The sequence below is a fragment of the Polyodon spathula genome, chromosome 4 (assembly GCF_017654505.1).
Source record: "Polyodon spathula isolate WHYD16114869_AA chromosome 4, ASM1765450v1, whole genome shotgun sequence".
Taxonomy (NCBI): domain Eukaryota; kingdom Metazoa; phylum Chordata; class Actinopteri; order Acipenseriformes; family Polyodontidae; genus Polyodon; species Polyodon spathula.
In genome coordinates this window covers 64,315,923-64,336,796 of record NC_054537.1, presented here as the reverse complement: position 1 = coordinate 64,336,796, position 20,874 = coordinate 64,315,923, and the positions used below count along the sequence as shown (strand labels likewise).

The window sequence follows — 20,874 nt, the reverse complement described above, 5'->3', positions numbered from 1 at the left end:
GCAATCTCCAAATCATGCCACAAATTTTTTATTGGTTTTAGGTCTGGGCTCTGACTGTGCCACTCAAGGACATTTACATTTTTGTTCCTTAGCCACTCCAGTGTAGCTTTGGCTGTGTACTTTGGGTCGTTGTCATTCTGAAAGGTGAACTTCTGTCCCAGTTTTAGCTTTCTTGCACAGGGCAGTAGGTTTTCCTCAAAGACTTCTCTGTACTTTGCTCCATTCATTTTCCCTTCTATCCTGACAAGTGATACTGACAAGAAACATCCCCATAACATGATGCTGACACCACCGTGCTTCACAGTAGGGATGGTGTTCCTTGGGTTATGCGCTGTGTTGGGTTTGCATCAAACATAATGCTTTGCATTTAGGCCAAAAAGTTCTATTTTAGTTTCATCAGATGAAAGAACTTTTTGCCACATGACTACAGAATTTTTTGCATACTTCAAACAGGATTCAAGGTAGGCTTTCTTGAGTAAAAAACAGGCCAGATTTGTGGAGTGCTTGGGATATTGTTGTCACATGCACACTTTGACCAGTCTTGTCGATAAAAGTTTGTAGCTCTTGCAAAGTTGTCATTGGCCAGGGTCTTGGTGGTGCCATACATCTTCCACTTAATAATCGTCTTGACCATGCTCCAAGGGATATTCAAGGCACTTTGATATTTTTTTATACCCATCCCCTGATTTGTGCCTTTCAACAGCTTTGTCCCAGAGTTCTTTGAAAGTTCCTTGGTACTCATGGTTGAGTCTTTGCTTTGAAATGCACTACCCAGCAGAGGGGACCTACAGGAACTGCTGAATTTATCCTGAAGTCATGTGAATCGCTACAATTTAACACAAGTGGATGCCACTTAACTTGGTGTGTGATTTTGAAGGCAATTGGTTACACCTGAACTAATTTAGGATTGCTATTACAAGGGGGGTGGACACTTATCCAACCAACCTGTTTCATTTTTTATTTTTAATTAGTTTTCTAGAAATTTCTAGACTATTTTTTTCACTTGGAAGTTGTGGGGTAGGATGTGTAGATAAATGAAAAAAAAACAACAAACTATTTTAATACATTTGAATTCCAGGATATAAGGCAATAAAAGGTGAAAAATTTGAAAGGGGGTGTAAACTTTCCATAGGCACTATATATATATATATATATATATATATATATATATATATATATATATATATATATATATATATATATATATATATTCTTTTTCTTAGGTACATTGCATCAGCACAGAATTTACTCCTAGGAAGCACGGTGGTGAGAAGGGTGTTCCGTTCAGAATTCAGATCGACACTTTCAATCAGAATGAGAATGGAGAATACACTGATCACCTCCATTCAGCCAGCTGCCAAATCAAGGTCTTCAAGGTAATGGCAGATGGCAGATGTGACTGTGACTGTGCTCTGCACTGAAACGCAGTGAATTCTTTACTACCGTAGAACATAGACAGAGCAGATACATTTTTGATGAGTCACATAAATGCTTTGTGCTTTAGCCCTTCCTAGCTAGTAAATAGCATACTGGAACTGACATTTTGCTCCCGTTCCTGATTGTTGCGTTCTGGTTCTATTTTTTAAATTTTGCTGCATATAAGCAAATTTAAGATGATGTAATACACACTGCTTACCCTGATCATTTTGAAGATGTGGTAGTAGTCGCAGTTGTCGTTGTAGTAGTGTAGCGTTCTGTACTGTACACAGAATGTGTCTTTCTCCTGTTGCTGAATCTGAATGCGTAACTCTGTAGCCAAAGGGAGCAGACAGAAAGCAGAAGACTGACCGAGAGAAGATGGAGAAAAGGACCCAGCAGGAGAAAGAAAAGTACCAGCCTTCATATGACACCACCTTCCTGGCAGAGGTAAAGATGAGCAACCACTAGGGCAAATTGAGTACCCCTACATGGATTGAGCTACTGCTGATTTCATGAGCATAAGCTGGAGTAAATGGTAGGGTATTTTATATAAATACTTTCCAGTAAAACATCAACATATAAATCTACAAACTAAATTGCTGTCATGCTTTTGAAAGAGCGACTGTTATAAAACTGCAGTAAAGTGTACAGTTGTAAAGTACAACAGTTTATATTTAAAATTCTAAATCTGCAATAGAATAGTGTTGGACTGCAGACTGAATGAAGATGCACCATCATTGAGTGTGCTAAATAATAGGCTTGTTCTATCTCTCAACCAGCATTCCCTCTAAGATTTTTAGATACTGAGAAACTTGCCGTTTTGACTGAGAAAGGGTACATTATCAGTGAGAAACCATCGGCCACGCATTAACTCTTTTAATTTATTATTTTTGTTGCCTTATACAATTTTGAAACAATATTCCAGCACAATATTCTCAACAATTTTAGAATTTGCATTACATTTAAACATCTACAAGACATTTATCCTGGCTCTGCCTCTGATTCTCAATCATCCTCTTACTATGTAATAAATATACAATTATGTAGCATATATTTACCTTCATGAAACCAGTCTGAGATCCTATCATAACTGCATCATAGGTATAGACTACATGCTTAACTGGTGGTCTGTATTGCATTGCTATATACTATTGTATAAAACACCGGCATCTGCTCTGGCTTCTACCATCTTGAGAAACTTATTAGGTTCTTACTAAAAAGCATAGCAGTCCAATAAAACCACTCTAATGTACTCAAAAGTGTAATGTAGCCAACTAAAATATATTTTACTTGGAGATATTACTACATAGTTGGATTTATTATTATACCACACTTAAATAAGAACAAAGGCTGTTATATAGAACTGATATAACCACATAATAACCCCACACAGGCTAGCCATTATTATTTATTAGCTATTACTAGCTTTTCAGTTTTCACATGATCACATTAAAGGTATGACCTAACTAAAATATCACAATGTATCTACATCTCTTAGTAAGGAAAACCGATTTGTCAGGCGCTACATTACAACCATCCTTCTATGCATAAGATTTCTGTATTTACTGCTGAGTTGCTGCTGACATATTGTTAATTCTTAAAAGTATATATTGTTATAATTAAATGATGTAGGACAAGGAGTACAAGTTAAATAAACTTGTAACATATATTTTACGAAAAGCAGCAGTTGCTTCTCTGTTGCTAGATCTAGACTTTCGTCTAAAATCAAAGTATGGAACCTCGACTCTCACAAAGCATTCGTAATTACTGACTCCACTGGTTCACTTACCGTATCCACAAACTGTCAGGCCTAGTTTTTTCTTATGTGATCTGCGCCCATTGCTACCTCATGCCTTTCCGTCAGCCTTCTAGAAAAAAGGCAGCCACAGTTTTCACACGACAAACAAAAAATGTGAATAACATCATAATAGTAATTATAATATAGCGAGAGCCATTGTTGCCGGCAGAAGCATTTGTTTTGTTCGTTGTGAAAGCCTTGGATCAGATCGTATCTTCAAAAGTATCCCAGAGCTTGCGTCTGTAGTGATCACTTCCCTTCTGCGAGGGAATCCGAGGGGAGATCCGAGGTGCAGATTGCCGGGACTGAGCCACGACTCCAGTGTCTTCCGGCATTGTCCGGACACTCGCACCAGGCGGTACCGATCTCGAACCGGGTGCACCTTGAGCGTATTCACCCAGGCTTGAAGTGGGCGCATTCTCAGCAGCCCTAGTGGAAGGATTCTCGAGGCGGCTGCCATAAGGGCCCCAACAACCTTTGATATAGTTTGACCTGTAGGAGAGTGTCCTCTCTGAATAGAGAGAGTGTGGTCTCCAGTGACCGAATCCTGTCTTCCGACAGTGAGGCAAGCATGCTCACAGAATTCAGTTTGATCCCCAGGAACACTGTGGACTGAGACAGTACGAAGTTGCTCTTCTGTTGTTGTATTGAGAGCCCCAACTTTGCCACATGATCTATGACCTGTTTTGTGTGCACCTCTGCGCATGCTTTTGACTGCGCGCAAATCAACCAATCGTCCAGATAGTTTAGGATCTGAATACCCTGCAGCCTGAGTGAAGCCATTGCTGCATCGATGCACTTTGAAAATGTGCAGGCGCCAGCGAGAGGCCAAATGGCAGCATGCAGAATTCGTACACGTTGCCTTGAAAGGCGAAGCGCAGATATTTTCTGTGCGCGGGACAGATCGGGATGTGAAAGTAGGCATCTTGCAGGTCGATCGATGTGAACCATTGCCGTTGGTCAGTCCAGTTGTGGGGAGGTTTGGTGGCAGCCGGGGCCCCTCTGGGGCGGACTTCCTTGGGCTTGGGATGGGGTGGGTCTTTGTTAGGCCCTGGCCTCGGTCTCCCTGGGCCTGCCTCTGCCTGCTTGTCTATTCTGGGGTGGAGGGCGATGTTCAGACCCTTTCACGCCGGCAGGCTGCCCGTGCCACTTTGGGTGCTGACGGTAAACTGGAAGGCATGAAAACTTGGAGGCGACCTCCATGGCCTTGTGGGACCTCTCAAGGCTTACGTCAGTGGTCGCCTCAAAAGTCTGCCCTGTTGTAATGGGGCCATCCAGTAGCACCACCTTCTCGGTCTCCATGACCTTGGCTTGTGTCAGCCACAAATGCCGACGGGCGGCCGCCAGCGACCTCCCTGATGCCTGACCTAACTCCCCTGTTAGGTCGGTCATTGCCTTAGCCATCGTCTTGAGCTCCCCCTTGTCTGCCTGTGTAGCCCTCACGTGCATCCTCTCTGCCAACTGATTCTGGTAGAGCACCAGTGTGGCAGGGCTGACAGCGCTGCCGATGCGAAAGCTTTTTTGAGCATCGCATCTGTCGTTCTGCAAGGCTTGGACAGACAGGTTGGATCTTTATTCTCCTTGGTGAAGGTGGAACCTTTTCACCAAAACCTTGACCATGTCCCCAATAGTGGGGAGTATGAGTAGGCCCGCTTCTTAGGGCTTGTGCAGTAAGAAGCAGAGACTCTGCTGTTCTGGAGGCTGAGGGTGCAGATGCTGGGTTGCTCCAGGAGGAGCGCACCAGTTCCAGGAAGTTCTGGCATAGGAGTGCCCTTTCTGCTGGTAGAAGCGGTTCCCCTTTCCCTCTTGTTCTGCCGGTCAGGGAGCGTCCGTGGCTGCAGCTGCACCCTGCATTAGAGCCCAGAACTCCTCCCTCTGCAACACGTGTGGCAAGGGCATTACAGAGCCTCTCACCATGGCCTTGCCCGATGGAGGCAGCTGGGTCTGAGATGTTCGATCTGGATGCGGACAAGGATAGCTCGCCTGGGCTAGGGGGTCTAGGCAGAGGGAATGGGGAATGAGACTGGGGGCTGGAGCTGCCCGGTGGTAGGAGGCAGCCTGCCCTGAGATTTCAATAGGGTCTCCAGCATGGTCTGCTGAGCCCTTACAGTCTCTGCCAGCTCCATGAAGCGCCACTCGGCCGAGCTTAGGCGCCTTCGAGGCGACTGTGACGGTGCACGTCTGCGCCTGCGTGGAGAAGGTGAGTGGTGTCTGAGCCTCGACCATCTGTCCCTTGGGGAAGGGGAGCCGTGCCTGCGCAGCGACCGCATGTCCCCTGGTGAGTGTCCCCTTGAGTGGTACCGCCTTGGTGGTGACCGACTTGCCTCCCTTGAGAGGTGTCTGCGCCTCTGTACTGGTGGTGCGGTAGGCGAGGGTGACCCAGATGAGCGTGAGAGCTCCCTGGTCACTGTAGCTGGATGACCTCTGCGGAGGCTCTTGGACCATTGATCTCATTCTCCTCTGGTTGGAGGAGAGAGACTCTGCTGGGGATAGGGCTGCTCTCCGTTGCTTAGTTCTCCTCGAGAACTTCCAACATGGAGAGCAGTCCAGCTCACCTGCCAGTGCCTTGACCGCGTGCTCTGGCCCTAGGCACCTGGTGCAGGATCTATGTTCGTCCTGCCTGGGCAGCTTAGCTGAGCACCGGTCACACTGGTGGAAGCCAGCTGAAAACCCAGTCAACTGCACTGACATGTTTGCAGTTGTTTTGTTTTTTTTTTGTTTTGTTTTAAATTGCTGTGCTCAATGAGCAGCCTGCAGATGTGTTTTTTTTTCTTTTTTCGGTGCCGATGTCGACGTCGAGGTGCGCACGGTCGGTGCCAAGTGGACGGAGCCGAGTCGATCGGCGTCGGTGCCCGGCTTTAGATGGCCTCGAAGCAGTTCCCAAGTGCTCAATCATTTCGAGACGAGAAAAGTACTGTCGGTGCCGCGTGGGCGGCGCTTAGTGGGCGGAGCCGAGTCAAGTCGATCTGCGCCGAGTTCAATGCCGACGTGTACCGCGGTCTGGGCCGAGCTGTAGGCGAGGCTGAAGATGTTTGCACCGGTGCCAAGTCAATCGGGACTGTGTAGTCACTGTTTTCTCAACCATGCGATCAGTGGGAAAAACCGCGGTCGATGCCGGGGTATGCAGCCGATTCAATCACCGTGGTCGCCGAGGGCAAGCGCAGCTATGAGATTAGCGAAGAGATTAGTGATTGGCCGCTCGCTAATCTCTTCAGAGGGGTTGAAACCAGCTCTAGCCAGAAAACTGACGTGAGAATAAAGCAAGGGCACTCTTTTAGACACACTTGAGTGCGATTTTTACTGTGCATTAATCTTTAATTTTTGGATAAATCCAACAAATTAGCCAAATTCGGTACGTAAAAGCAAAAGCAATGTACGACCAGTCTCAGAGAGATGAGAGAGAAAATGGCGGTGTGCTACTGTGAGGACATCCCTCTTCAGCAGAAGGTGGGCAGGACTTCCCTCTCACAACAGGGCCCTGATAGGGCAGCTTGATTGACGGTCAGAGAGGCTCTTCCCATTCGGTAATGGTTGTCATTCGAATTGAAAGAAACTGATCTGTTAAATACATTATTCTAGGTGTTCGTGCAACTGGTAATGTAAAGTAACGTATGCGCTTTTGATGTATTTTTAATCCCTTTTTTTTAGACATACATTTGGCTGAAAGAAATGCAAGCTGGCTATACAGCTCAAAAGAAAATGTCAGATTACTTCACAAAGTGATTACTTGTAATTGTCAATACAATTTCATATTACTAGCGCACAGGTGTAACTAGTCGATTGTAGATCGGATGATTATTCGAGCAACAGAAAATGTTGAGGTTAAAACTCCTACTTTTCATATATTGATTACTGGCTGAATGATTTCAAAATGCTTTTATCCTGAGTAGTTGATGTGATACTAGTCAGGTGTATTTAGGTATTAAAAAATGACTTCATATGCTACAAGGGGGAGAGTACAGCTGCAGTGAATCCTTCATTGTGAGCGTAGGGACATGCAGGTGAAACAGTGCTTTGTCTCATTTGCATTTAGGTTCATGTATGTAATAAATACTTAGATTTATAGCATAAGTGTGCCTTGATTTAACATCTGCAAAAGGCAAATATTAGTATGCATACTATATAATACATTTTTATTATACAGTCCACTCTTATTCTGACTAACTTACAGGGACCAGAAAACAGGTTTGTTTTACCAGTGTTCCCATTAAAAGTACTGTGGAATCCCTGTTACAACTTCCAAAGGGAATGAGGGAAATGGTCAAGAGAGCTGGCCTTTTAAGGAGTAAGTAATGTACAACTGAAAGTTCCAACAAAACATTTTATGGCAAACATTGCTTAAAAACAGCTTTTTAAAAGAATGAATTACATTACCCATGTCTGAGAAAATAGGTCTGTGGTATTGGTCTATTCTCATTCTCAGATTAGTGTTGATGCTGCCTTTGCTTCTGCACAACCAGGGACTAATGGGGGTCAGAATCAACTGCCCTGCTCATCCCAGTTTAACATATCTATGGGCAATTTATACTCTGTGAATGCTACTGGGGGATTCCCAAGACTGAGACATTTTTACCATACATACTGTATATGTGTATATGTTTGCTGCATTATGTGGAAAGTCAGTTTCTACAGCTACTGTTAGCATTGATAATTAGTTTCTTGCGTATTGTTAATTGATGGTTCAGCCTTCGCCTTTACAGTGAAAGCCATGTTCTGGAGCACAATGATCCATATATGGCTTAAAATATTTCTGCTTTTTATTTTTTAAACCTTTTAACTAACTTATTTTTCTTTTTAATTGCAGTGTTCTCCTTGGCCAGACAACGCCTATGTGAATACCACGCCAACATCTGCTCCTACATTTACCTCTACAGTGCACAGCACTTTCACTGTTCCAGACAGGTAACAGAGCTTCAATTTGTATTCAGAAGGGTAGGGGGTGGGCTGGACTTTTATTGTTCAGGAAGCTTAGACAAGACAAGCTTGAGACAAGCTTTCCAATTGTAGAAACAAATTTATTTCTATAATAGTCAGTGTTTCTCATTTAAAAAAATACAGCAGCCCCCCTCGACTCTGTACTGGATCTTAATTCACCGGCCCTTTTAATAAGGTACTGGAGACAGTGTCAGGTGTTTTGAATAATTAAAAAAAGTATATATAAATCAGTACCTCACCTAAAGAATATAACTGACGTATTGAAGTTAAATAAATGCAAAAACTACTTTCACGTTCCTGTTTCAATCACATGATGCACAGTTCCCAGCTAAATCTAACAAAAGTAGAATGATTTGCAATCATCAAATTGTATGCAATGCCTTAATATTCCAGAATACGTTCTGAAGGCCTTACTTTGTCCTTCAGAATGAACTGTAAAGCAGAGGATAGATACATTTTTTTCTTGTGTGTATTTTGGCAAGACAAGTTACAAAAGTAGAAATTGTTTTGTTTTAATTCCTGCCATTGTAGTTCCTTCACAATAGACAAAGTGGCAAACGACACGCTTTCATAAAGTAATAGCATGACTCAGGCTTACTTGTGCTTTTTTTTTTTTTTTTTTTTTTTTTGCTGTACTCAATTTGAACTTAAAATGTTCAGAAAATGAATGTGGAAAAGGGGGTGTTTCGGTTTCCGTTTATTACTCTCCTCATATCAGAAAATAGGATCAAAACAAAAAGTCGGTCACTATAATATTTAACTTGCAGATTGGGCCAGTGTGAGGAAAGCGTGTAGCATTTTAGAGTAGTGTACCTTCATATGTATCCCCGCCGGTTCTGACTCGCTTGCCAAATCTGAAGAGGCACTTTGTTGATCCTGTTTCTTTATGTTCATCCCACACATCACTTACCATTTTAGAAAGTGACGCACAAATTCTGGCAAGGTGGTAAATTGGTGCAAGACAAAATTACGAAATTGATGGAAGACACAGACATGGATTTTTTTTCTTTTTAATTTATGTGCAGCAATGTTTGTTCGAATATTCAAGTAGTTACTCCATCGCACGTTGAACAACCAATGAACACTGACACAAAGCGAAATGGGCGGTGATTAGTGATGCATGCCAAAATAAAATCTGGTAATTTAGAAAGCTTGGCAAATCAGAATATAGTGATTATCTGATGTTAGTGCAGGCCAATAGCAGCTTATAGAAGCAGTATGAGGAATTGGAGTGCAATCAGCATATGCTATGCTTAATGAAAGCTGGACAGCACCCTATATATATATATATATATATATATATATATATATATATATATATATATATATATATATATATATATTTTTTTTTTTTTTTACATTGAAAGTCCTTGTAACAATCATTTTATATACCATTATTATCAGCGATAATCGATGCATTAGTGTTTTATTTTTCAACATAAATAACAAGCATTAGTTGTTTTGTTTTTTTTAACAGAAGATCCAATAAAACACAATATAAAACACATAATATTTAAACAAAAACACAACTTGGATTCAAATTAGAACACTTCAGATTATAAAAAAAGAAATACAAAGGACTTGAGTTTTTAACAACTGAAAAGAGTATGCATGCGACAGCATCAGATGTCCCTTAAACATTATAAAAGAAGCGCACTCTCATACACTCAGGCTAACCGGCAACAGGAGACTTCATACTGGGTTGTAATTTGATGCATCAATTCACCAATTTGTAATTGAAGCTCTGGAAATTTAAGCACAGATGATCAATAATTGATGCATCGATTTAATTGTTGCACCCCTATATATTTCCTCTAGATTTTTATTTCTTATTTCTCAGGCGAGGACATTCAAGTTTGGAACTGAGCAGCACAAGGTTAGTTGACTACGTAGCAGACGGGTGGCAAAGTATCAGCAGCTTTTTTAGTTTATCTTAAAACAGCACTTGACTCCTTTGCTTTTTAATTCATTTTTGTTTATTTTTATAGCAGTTCCTCGTCACCAAATCATCAGGGAGATGTTCTAGCCAACGTGGCTATTGAAGTAAGTGTTTAAAGTAAATAAGTAATAATACAAACAAAAACCAAGTGGAGTGCAATTTTACGAAAGCTCATTAGCGCCATAGATAAAAAAAAAATTGATTGCATTAATACTGCATTATTTTTCAATAATTACATTATTACCCGATGGTTTACATCGGAGTGTGGTAGAAGTGCAGCTGAGCAGTGAGAAGCTGTGAACTGTCTCTGTTACAGTTCCCAAAATGTGAAAAAAATCATTTGCAGTGGTGTCACTTTGTGTAAGTCAGAATGCCTGGTTTTGTTTGGGAGACTGGACAGGGGACGACACATTTGGAGTGTTCTATAATGTACAGATGAACCCATTTTATATCACCTCGCTTAATATCATGCCCTGTTTATTATGACGATTTTTCAAAACCTCCATGCACCATAGGTTCTTACCTCTTAATATCATCTCACAAACCCGCTTATTGTCAAGTTTTGTGCAGCCTGTCAAATAGTACGTGGCTGGGCTTTACTAAGTAACCACAGGATATAATTAATTACCGATGCAACTAAATAACCAATAATCTTCTTGGCTAATAAACTGACATTTTGTACAGCCTGTCAAAAGCTGCGTGGGCAAATTAACAGTCTTATCTTTTCATTCTTTTTCGCACTCGTAATGTGCTGTCATAGGCAAACGTGAAGCCCGGTTTATATCGTGACCCTCTTTATGTCACAAATTATGCCTGTGTATAAAACGGGTTCAACTCTATATTATAGTTTTTGAAGAGACGAAAAGGTAGAAACAGGGACCTCCTCCTTGCAACGACAGGCAACCAATTTTAAAACAAAATGAAGAGACTGAGTGGGAATAGTGACATGAATGGTGGGAATTGCCAAAACTATCTATTTATTGTGAAATAACGCAATATTGTCTCATAATAATGCAATAATTATTGCTAAATAACACTATTATCTCATAAAGCAATAATTATTGCTAAATAATGCAATATTATCTTGTAATAGTGCAATAAATATGTTTTCTTTGTGCTGCTAATGAGCTTTTGTACAATTCCTTGGTTATGGTTTCTGGAGAGATTCGTTAATTTTTTTTCATTCTGCCTTAGCAAATTGGCCCAACTGCTTCTATACAGGAGGCGCAGCAATGGCTTCACAAGAATAGGTTTTCTGCATTCGCACAAATATTATCAAACTTCTCAGGTAAGTCTCTCTAACCACATGTATCGGCTAGATGTTTTGGGGACCTCGTTTGTCATTAATTTAACCCTTCTGCTTCGGCGCGTCTAGAAATCGTTGATACAGTGGTGACGTTAGACACCTATTGTAAGCCTTTTTAAACAACCGTTGGCTTCAACTACCAATCGGATGGTTTTCTATATTTTCAAAGTTAAAGTAAAATTAGATAGACAGAAAACTAGACGAGTGAATTTCGGTCTTTTGTTTTCTGTCGGGAGATCATAAATACAAGCTTACCAGAAATCATACTAAATTGTACATAGTGTTCATAAACCCAAAAATAAATTACCAAAAATATTAACTGTAGTGAGATATTCATAGGATAAAGGGATGACTCTCCAATCAAAATGCATTTCACTAAATCCCCAGGCCAATAGAGATTATGAGGTGCAGCATTTCAGTATCTTAGCTTTCAGTTTTGATCACTGTATACCATGATTTTAAAGCTCAGAGTTACTGTGGATACTAAATTACTTTACATAACTGTGAACAGGATAACTTGTGGTGATGTCAGACCAGGAAGAGAGACGTACACAGTACTACGGGATATGAAGCGCTGATGCGCAGATTTATTATAAAACAAAACAAAAGACTTTCACAAACAAAACGGCACAATGGCCAAAACAGACAAACATTAAATAAAACAAGTGTTTTACACCAGCATGAGAAGCAATTGTTCTATTTCTTTTAGTTCTCTGTAACTCACATTCCAGCTCTGAACACCCAACCCAGAGTGAGAGGTTTCTGCCTCTCTTATGCAGCTGTGCCTGGACTCGACTGCTTGATTAATCATTCAGTCAGGACCAGGCACAGTCTGCATGTGAACTGCTTTGACAGGGAGGACAATTAACCCTGCACAAATACATACATATTAAACACTTAATAACACGACACCCCGTGCACCAATACCTACATACATTTAAATAATAATAACACAAAGTGCTCACAGGAGCAGGGTGTACCCAGTCACACATATCGCCCCTTGTGCACAGCCCACATGGCCTGAAATTGGCAAAGCTAGCTCCTCCAGCTGGGGCAGTCCTGGCAGTGGAAATGCTGCTAGTGGCAACTCCTGCAGCGGAAATGCTATCGGTGGCAAGGCTGGCTCCTCCAGCAAAGGCAAATTTGGCATTGGAAATGCTGTCAGTGGCAGTGATGACAGCTATAAAACTGGCTCCTCCAGCAAAGCCAATTCTGGCAGTGGAAATGCTTCCAGTGGGAACGCTGGCAGCGTACCCCGGACATGGCGGTAGTGGTAGTGCTGGCAGCAGCAATGCAGCTCTCAGTGTGTGATACTCCGGCAGTGGCAATGGTGGTGGTGGTGCATTGTCCAGCAGTAAGTTGGTTATTGGTTAAAACCGAAAATTAGAAGCCCTAGTTATAGTTCGTCGAGAGAAAAAGTTATTCTCTTAATAATCTTCAGACTCTCAGCTGTTTTTAGATAATACATTACACTTTTGTTGGATATTTGTCCTGATACAAGAAACCGAAAGTCCAGTCAGTGTCGGTCAGACCTCAAATAGGTATACTTTTCACCGTGGCAGAAGGATGTGGTTAACCCTATATTGCTTTCAGGCTTTTTTTGCTTATTTTTTATTGTATTGCAACTTGAATTTTTCAATTACTATTTTTTTTTTTTAGTTCATTGGGTTGGTTTTTATTATTTGGAAAAATTGGTTATTTTTGTTTATTAAAAATAAACACCACTCAAACACATCAAGTGTCAGTTTCTATAATAAATTGCAGGTACGTTTCACTAATACATACACCAATGGCCAAAAGTTTTGCATCACATATAATTTTAGGATTGAGACATAGTTAAAAAGAAAATATAGGAACATAATTTTGATATTTTGTTTAACATCATGTAATCAAAGAAACTACAAAGTGATATTGCAAGTGTCTACCGGCAGCCATAATAGTAGTACAGTGTTTCATTTTAGGGTTACAATAGGTTAACGCAACATTATTTGTCATGATTCATTTGGGTTCCTGAAGCTAAATTAGTTAATTCTATAGAGTGATTCACAACTTGGCTGTATCAAAGGTTAACTTACTGTGTTGAAGTAAGGGTGTCCACATTTATGATTCAGGCAACATAGAACTATGGATGCATGAATCTGAGAATTGTGAGAAGTAACAGATTTCGTTTTACCGTCTTCGTGTCTACCACACTACAGTTTTTTTTTTTTTTTTTTTTTTTTTTCAGCCCACCCCAGTCACGTCATTCTACAAGTGTATTTTATTACGTAGGTCCACAAAAAATTGATTGATTGGTAGGAATGTCTTTGCACACTGCCGGCCATTTTCTCTATGTACAAAGAGAGTAGAGCACGATTAACATTATTTAAAATATATTGCCAAAACCCAGGTTTATCGGTTTGAAAAATTAGAAACAAAATTTTCTAAATAGGCCTTCAGGGGTGTTTTTTTGGTTATTCTCGCTTCAAGCCCCATAAGTTGATTTATGACTCTTTCTCTCAAGTGGAGTCAGTCATGGTGGAGTCTGAAATACACGGTGGTGTAAACAGTCCGTTGCCTGATAATACCATTTACCAATATATGGGAATAATAACAAGAGTTAACTTGGCACATTAATACTTGTCTAGTTCTTGGCTTAAAAAAAGACTAAATAACAAAGAATTCACTGTTTTTGGTTAGGCAATGTTTTGTTGTATGGGCTAACATACCTGCAGTCACAATTCAGATTTTGTATTTTTTTTGAAGGGGGTGTAGCTTTTAACCTACATTGAAATGTAACTGAAAATGAAATGTTGATGTGAAATCTAATTTAATTTTGCTTGCATTGGTCAGGTTCTGATTTACTTAAGCTGACGCGAGAGGATCTGGTTCAAATTTGTGGCCCAGCTAATGGAATTCGACTGTTTAATTCACTTAAATTAAGGTAATGCAAAAGCTGTATTTTGTTATCCATTGCTATAAACACTTTGACTAACATTGCCCTGATAGGATGTGGCATTTGCATTCAGAATCTGCGGTTGTGGTGCATGGAGACCGATTTAAGTGAGACAGAGCCTGCTTGTTGATTATTGGTAGTGGCAGGGTTAATTAAGCTTAATCTCCCCAGTGTCATGCAATGGGGGAGGGGTCTGTTTTTCTTTACTGTTTTTTAGATTATGGGTGTTGATGTCGGGGTGTCTGAAGACACATTTAATAGCAAAATTAAAAAAAGAGGGAAACTATTAAACTGTCAACAAAAGTTTTGGCTATTAGCTTGGAGCATCCCATTAGTATTGAGCTATTTTGTACATTGTGCTGTGTGGTTGTGTTTTGTGTGTTTTGGTTTTGTATAGTTTTTTTTCCCCTTCTAGTGCTCAAGTTTGCTTTGTTCCTTGCAGGTCTGTTAGGCCACGCTTGACTATCTATGTCTGTCAGGAAGCAACGCAGCCAGAAACTCTTTCACAGCTGGAAAACCAGCAAGAGACTGAGACTGGAGAACACAACAATAGTGCAATATATGGTAGGTTGTGATTCCATGAATTAGTGCTGGGGCGTGGTATTTCCATGTTCGGATATCCATTCAAAATTTAGGCAAGCATTTGAATATTTGTTAATTTGTTAAACATAATCAAAGCCATTATATGTAACCCTGTTCAATTAAGAAAATATCCCAGAAGAATTGGTTGTGAGGCCTTCCTTTACCCCACTGAATTAACTACAAAACAAAGTAGTTTAAGTTAAATATTTTTTTCTTGTGTGTAAAAAAACATTTCCATATAGCGATAGCATCATTAATTCATTTTCTTTTTAGCTGAACGAGTGAAAACTGTCCATAACTTGAATAAACACCTCAAATAAAATAAACATGGAAAAGGGGCCATTGTACAATAAAATAAAAAAAAAACTTTTAGCAAATTCTAGCAAGGTGGTAAATAGATGCATAGCAAAACACGTTTTGGTACATGTTTTGAATTTCTGTCAATTACAGTACACCCTCGCTGTAACGAACCTGCTGGGGTCCAAGCATTTTGTTTGTTATATCAGGGGTTCGTTCAGCAAAATGAACGACAACACTATGTAACACAATTTTTGTTCCTGGGTAGTAAGTGTTATTTCCTAATTGCTTATGCCTCAAAAGTATAGAAAATGGCTATTATTCCCCACAAACTTTGCTTTTGTGACCAGGACAGTGATATTTTGAAATTTACCTATTTCCAGTGAGAAAACGGTCTTTTTGTTCACATAAAGTCAGAAAAAAACAACGTATGAATCCAAATTAACATGTATTTATACTAAAGTAATACAAAAATGAGTACAAAAGATTTAGAAGTGAGTAGTTTTCGAGATTTACGATTATACTGTAAATCACTTTCACGAATCAGCCCCCAAATGTAGTCTCCCATCATGTTCTCGTTATACTGTCCTTGGTAGCGGCGTTCAAAGTCCAGTATATCCTGGTGGAAGCGCTCGCCTTGCTCCTCCGAGTACGCTCCCATGTTCTCCTTGAATTTACTAAGATGAGCATCAAGGATATAGATTTTGAGGACATCCTACAGCCCATTGTGCCGTAGTTCTTCACCAGAGTCTCAACCAGCTCCACATAGTTTTCGGCCTTGTGATTGCCCAGGAAGCCCCGAACCACTGCGACAAAGCTGTTCCAAGCCGCTTTCTCCTTACTAGTGAGCTGCTTGGGGAATTCATTGCACTCCAGGATCTTCTTTATCTGTGGTCCAACGAAGACACTGGCTTTGACCTTTGCCTCAGACAGCTTAGGGAAGAAGTCTTGAAGGTACTTGAAGGCTGCCGACTCCTTATCTAGAGCTCTGACAAATTGTTTCATAAGGCCCAATTTGATGTGCAGTGGTGGCATCAGCACCTTCAGGGGGTCCCCCAGTGGCTCCCACTTGACGTTGTTCCTCCCCACAGAGAACTCGGTCCGCTGTGGCCAGTCCCGCCTGTGGTAGTGCGCCTTGGTGTCCCTGCTGTCCCAAAGGCAAAGATAGCAGGGAAACTTGGTAAAACCGCCTTGGAGACCCATCAGGAATGCCACCATTGCAGCCTCTTGATGCCATCTCAGAAAAATGCAGATATGTATCCATTTAGGCAGCTGGAACTAAACTGAACTGGTGGGCTTAAGGCCCCTGTATTTATACTACTATTTATATTACTGGAAAGTTCTAGAAAGTTCTAGAAGTTACTCCAAGTTTACTCAGCACTGAATCTATCTGGAATGTTCTGGAAAATAGGTACATTTCAAAATATCACTGTCCTGGTCACAAAAGCAAAGTTTGTGGGGAATAATAGCCATTTTCTATACTTTTGAGGCATAAGCAATCAGGAAATAACACTTACTACCTAGGAACCAAAAAAAAAAAAAAAATTATTACACAGTGTAACCTGTTGGAGTAAGTTAATGAAATTATATTATTGTGAATAAAAGTAGAGTTACATATACTTGTTTGTTTGTATGCAGTATTCTGTCTTTTTTAATTATTTAACAAATTGTATAAAGCAAACGCAGTACAAAAAGCAAGAATCCTGAATTGAAGCTACATTTTTATTCAAAGTCAGTCTGACATGGATGGTTTCAAAGTGCACCAAATCTTAATCCGCATGCAAGAACCCCAAACCCTGAGGTTTTATTCCAAATCAATCCGACATGAAAAGTTAGTCTTGTCTTCAAATTTGTTATTTATTTCACTAATAAATGATCAAAGACAATCTGCCAATTGTTAACTAACAATTAACAGGTCGCTGTGGGCCACGACCTAAGCGCTAAAAGTAATTAATTTTTAAAAGGAATTTCAGAGTGGAGCTGTTCTGTCTCTGTTTATTCGCTTTTCTCTCTGCTTCACCACAACAACAAACACTCCCACTGTCACTGGTCTTTAGCTGCAGTTAGTCCTGCCTAGTCCCACTCCAGGACCAATCATCAGCAGCAACTGTGGTCTGTGCCTGTTGCCCATAGGCTGTTTGACTGATGTGATACACAGCCCCTCCTACGCTAAGCGTTCCTTCCCTCGACAGAACTCGCATACGTTATGTTATTATCTTTTTTTGTTTTGCTTTTATTTGGGGTCCAGGTCGTTATAATGAAGGGCGTTGTAGCGAGGGTGTACTGTAAATAATTTCAGGAGGATGTGGATTTTAACTTTCAAATACATGACAAGAAATGTTCATTCGAATAGTTGGATATTTGTCCCAGCACTACCACAAATACTGTATGTGCTGTGTTGGAAGCAGCAGTCCAGTAAATAATAGAAATAGCCTAAAAAGGAAACAGGTGTTCAATAACCACTATATTGTTAAACTAATTGATCAAATAGTGGAACCAGCACAAAGTGTTCGTGGGGGAATAGAAGAATTTCTCACCTGTTCAAATGAAAACAATTTAACTGATATAAACTGCTGTTAGCCCGTTGTTGGACATGACAACTGCACTTCATCCACCAGAGGGTGCTGCTTTTTATTTGTGTAAAGTAATTATCAATAGTTCAGTTGACATTTAAGGATATTATGAAAACGAAATAAAAACAGGGAAGGGATTTTTTTATTTTAATTTTTGCTCTCATTTTTAGTCCATGGTGCTTGTGACAGACAATATCACTGCTACTTTCTACGCAACATTTCTCTCCTTTTGACATTGCTTTGAGAGTGCACCTCAACCCTGACCTGAATTTCTCCTGCCAATCAGAACAGTCTCAGCCTGACTGTCATGTGTGGTGGTCTTCATCCAGCTGCTTTCACTGCCATTCCTATAATAATCCTTTTACCTCGTTGGTTGTTTTAAAACCTCTTTTTTATTTTATTTCAGTGTATCATGCTCTCTACTTGGAGGAGATGACTGCAACAGAGCTAACCAGGAAGATTGCCTCAGTTTTTAATATCTCCTTAAATCAGATTAATCAGGTTTATAGACAGGGTCCAACGGGCATACATATACTCGTCAGTGATCAGGTACAGTCATGTGTTTTTGTGTTGTTGTTAAATCCATTACAGAGATTTTTCTATAAGGGAATATTGGATTTAATGATCTGGTACCTTTTTAGACCCAAAGGAAACTATTTTTAGCTCACAAAGCACGACCTGTAACTGTACCTGGTTAAAATGTAACGTTTAACTGACAGCTACTACAGAGCTTAAAATGTGCATAAAAAAAAAAAAAAAAAAAAGTTTTATAAAAATAAGCGTTACAAAATTTTATTCAGTGTCCGTTTTTAATGCGCAAGGGGAGCTGTATCATATAACACTCTCGTCTCTGTAATTTTTGTATTTATTAAAATTGATGTGTGCAAATCTGAAAAATAATATCCACTGCAGGAGAACTTGCATCATTTAAATGTTCTCTTTCCAGATGGTGTACAACTTTCAAGATGAAAGCTGTTTTTTAATCAACACAGTGAAAGGTAAATATTTATTTCAGAGTATAATCTTTCACAAGTAGACTATAAACTTCAGTTGGAGACTTTTAAATAATGCATTTGACTTTCTTGTTAAGTTACCACATGTTTTTAATGGCAACAAAAGAGAGACTGCAAAAAAAAACCAACTTGTTCGCCCAAACAATCCTAATTTGCCCTCTTACTTTTGATTGATTTGTTAACATTACTTTATTGTGTGTGTGTGTCCCCTTTACAGCAGAAAACAGTGAAGGTCATCACGTGATATTGAAGTGAAGCATGCCAGCTAACGTTGGACTGGTATTTCAACAGGAAGAAATAATTTAAAAGAAAATGTGCAAAAACAGCCTTTTAAAAGAAGCATTGAGCAAATCCAAGCTGATGTTCGAATCTGATTTATAGTGTATAAGAATGTTTCATATTGAAAACAGAAAGATATTAAATAAAAGTCAACAGATAAGCCACTGTCTCGAATCTCCCGTCTCCTGCGGCATAATCCTTAACACTCACTCAGCCTTTCATTTTTTGAAAGCAAGTAAATGCCTGTATATATGAGTTTTTGCACGGGTGGTTGGTTCCTTATCTTGCTAGAAGTATGGAGTGAAATGTTTCACTTGCAGGTATTATATTTTGACTTCTATTGTAAAAGATGTGGCGTACACACCTGAAGAAGCCTCAATATGGAAAAGAATACTGTAAAACTGAAATACTGTAAAATAAGAATACTGTAATACTGAAATATCTGCAACTTTTGTGAATGTCTCACTGTGGACATTTACAGCAACACATGTTTATGCATGTAAACTATACATATACTGTATATAAACTGAGTTGAGTAATTATGAAAATTATGTGGCATGTATGTTTTGCTAATTTTAATAAAAGCTAAATTAGTGAATATATTTAGTGCCAGCAAACATTTCATGTTTTACAGTATTCTCTCTCTCTCTCTTCAAAATGCTGCCTTCCCCTGCCTGTTTGCACAGTCGCCCAAAGGCCCGCTTTGCAGGCTGTATTACAGTGATGCTAGTAGTCACTTAGCAGCCTCTGGGGTGATGTTGTTAAGGGAATGAAAAGGATAGCATAGAAGTTTTATAAAATGAACCAGCTCTTACAGCCAGGATTTTATTTATGCTTTACATGGAAATGCATATCCATACAGCTACTGCAGAGGTGGTGGGTGTACTGTTTTCTTGTTGGGGCCATTTAATTAGACTGATATCACAGTGTAACAAATTTTTTTTTTGTTCCTGGGTAGTAAGTGTTATTTCCTAATTGCTTATGCCTCAAAAGTATAGAAAATGGCTATTATTCCTCACAAACTTTGCTTTTGTGACCAGGACAGTGATATTTCAAAATATCACTATTTCCAATGGGAAAACAGGCAAATGTTTGTCTTTTTGTTCACATAAAGTCAGAAAAAAACAACATATGAATCCAAATTAACATGTATTTATACTAAAGTAATACAAAAAAAAAGTTTTATAAAAATAAGTGTTACAAAACACTTTCTGACTTTATGTGAACGAAAAGACACACATTTGCCCGTTTTCCCATTGGAAATAGTGTTTTGATATTTTGAAATATCACTGTCCTAGTCACAAAAGCAAAGTTTGTGAGGAATAATAGCCATTTTCTATACTTTTGAGGCATAAGCAATTAGGAAATAACACTTACTACCCAGGAACAAAAATTGTGTTACATAGTGTATTCAGTAATTATTTCCTAAAGCAGTGGCACAGTGGAGACAGCATGGTTTCAGCTTCATCCCACCCCTGCTGGTAGTTTTTCTATCATTGTTTTAAATTAAAAGTAACATGGGCTTTCTCAACTTGAATCCACTGAACAAACTCAAAATGCACCTTTGTTTAGTGGCGTACAATTTAGCACCGACCCCTGCCCACAAGTCTTTTGCAACAAATTACTGATTAGCGATTTTAAATAAAATGTATAATAGCCCCATTATTTTTGTAAACAGCCAGCATAAATTTTGTAACGAGTATTTGTGAGGGATAATTCTGAAAATGTATGTATTTTCTTTTAATTCTGTTTTGTTTGTAGTCATGTTTTTCTTCGCATATCGACTTCATTGTTTTTT

At 39.6% G+C, this 20,874-nt stretch overlaps 1 protein-coding gene across 3 annotated transcripts in view; it reads left to right on the top strand.

Annotated features, from left to right (window-relative positions):
• The window catches only part of LOC121314736 (transcription factor CP2-like), a 31,158-nt gene extending 11,101 nt beyond the window's left edge, over positions 1-20,057 (top strand). Inside the window, exons 9-19 of one of the 3 annotated variants that reach the window (XM_041248329.1) lie at positions 1,224-1,376; positions 1,756-1,866; positions 8,022-8,119; positions 9,993-10,028; positions 10,144-10,195; positions 11,286-11,379; positions 14,230-14,320; positions 14,775-14,896; positions 18,191-18,333; positions 18,731-18,782; positions 19,015-20,057. In XM_041248329.1, coding sequence (XP_041104263.1) covers positions 1,224-1,376; positions 1,756-1,866; positions 8,022-8,119; positions 9,993-10,028; positions 10,144-10,195; positions 11,286-11,379; positions 14,230-14,320; positions 14,775-14,896; positions 18,191-18,333; positions 18,731-18,782; positions 19,015-19,052 — 990 coding nt within the window. In that variant the 3' untranslated portion in view covers positions 19,053-20,057. Of the gene's footprint in view, positions 1-1,223; positions 1,377-1,755; positions 1,867-8,021; positions 8,120-9,992; positions 10,029-10,140; positions 10,196-11,285; positions 11,380-14,229; positions 14,321-14,774; positions 14,897-18,190; positions 18,334-18,730; positions 18,783-19,014 lie in introns of all 3 variants that reach the window. The other 2 variants (XM_041248328.1, XM_041248330.1) reach the window with 2 other exon arrangements.
• Positions 20,058-20,874: the final 817 nt, after the last annotated feature.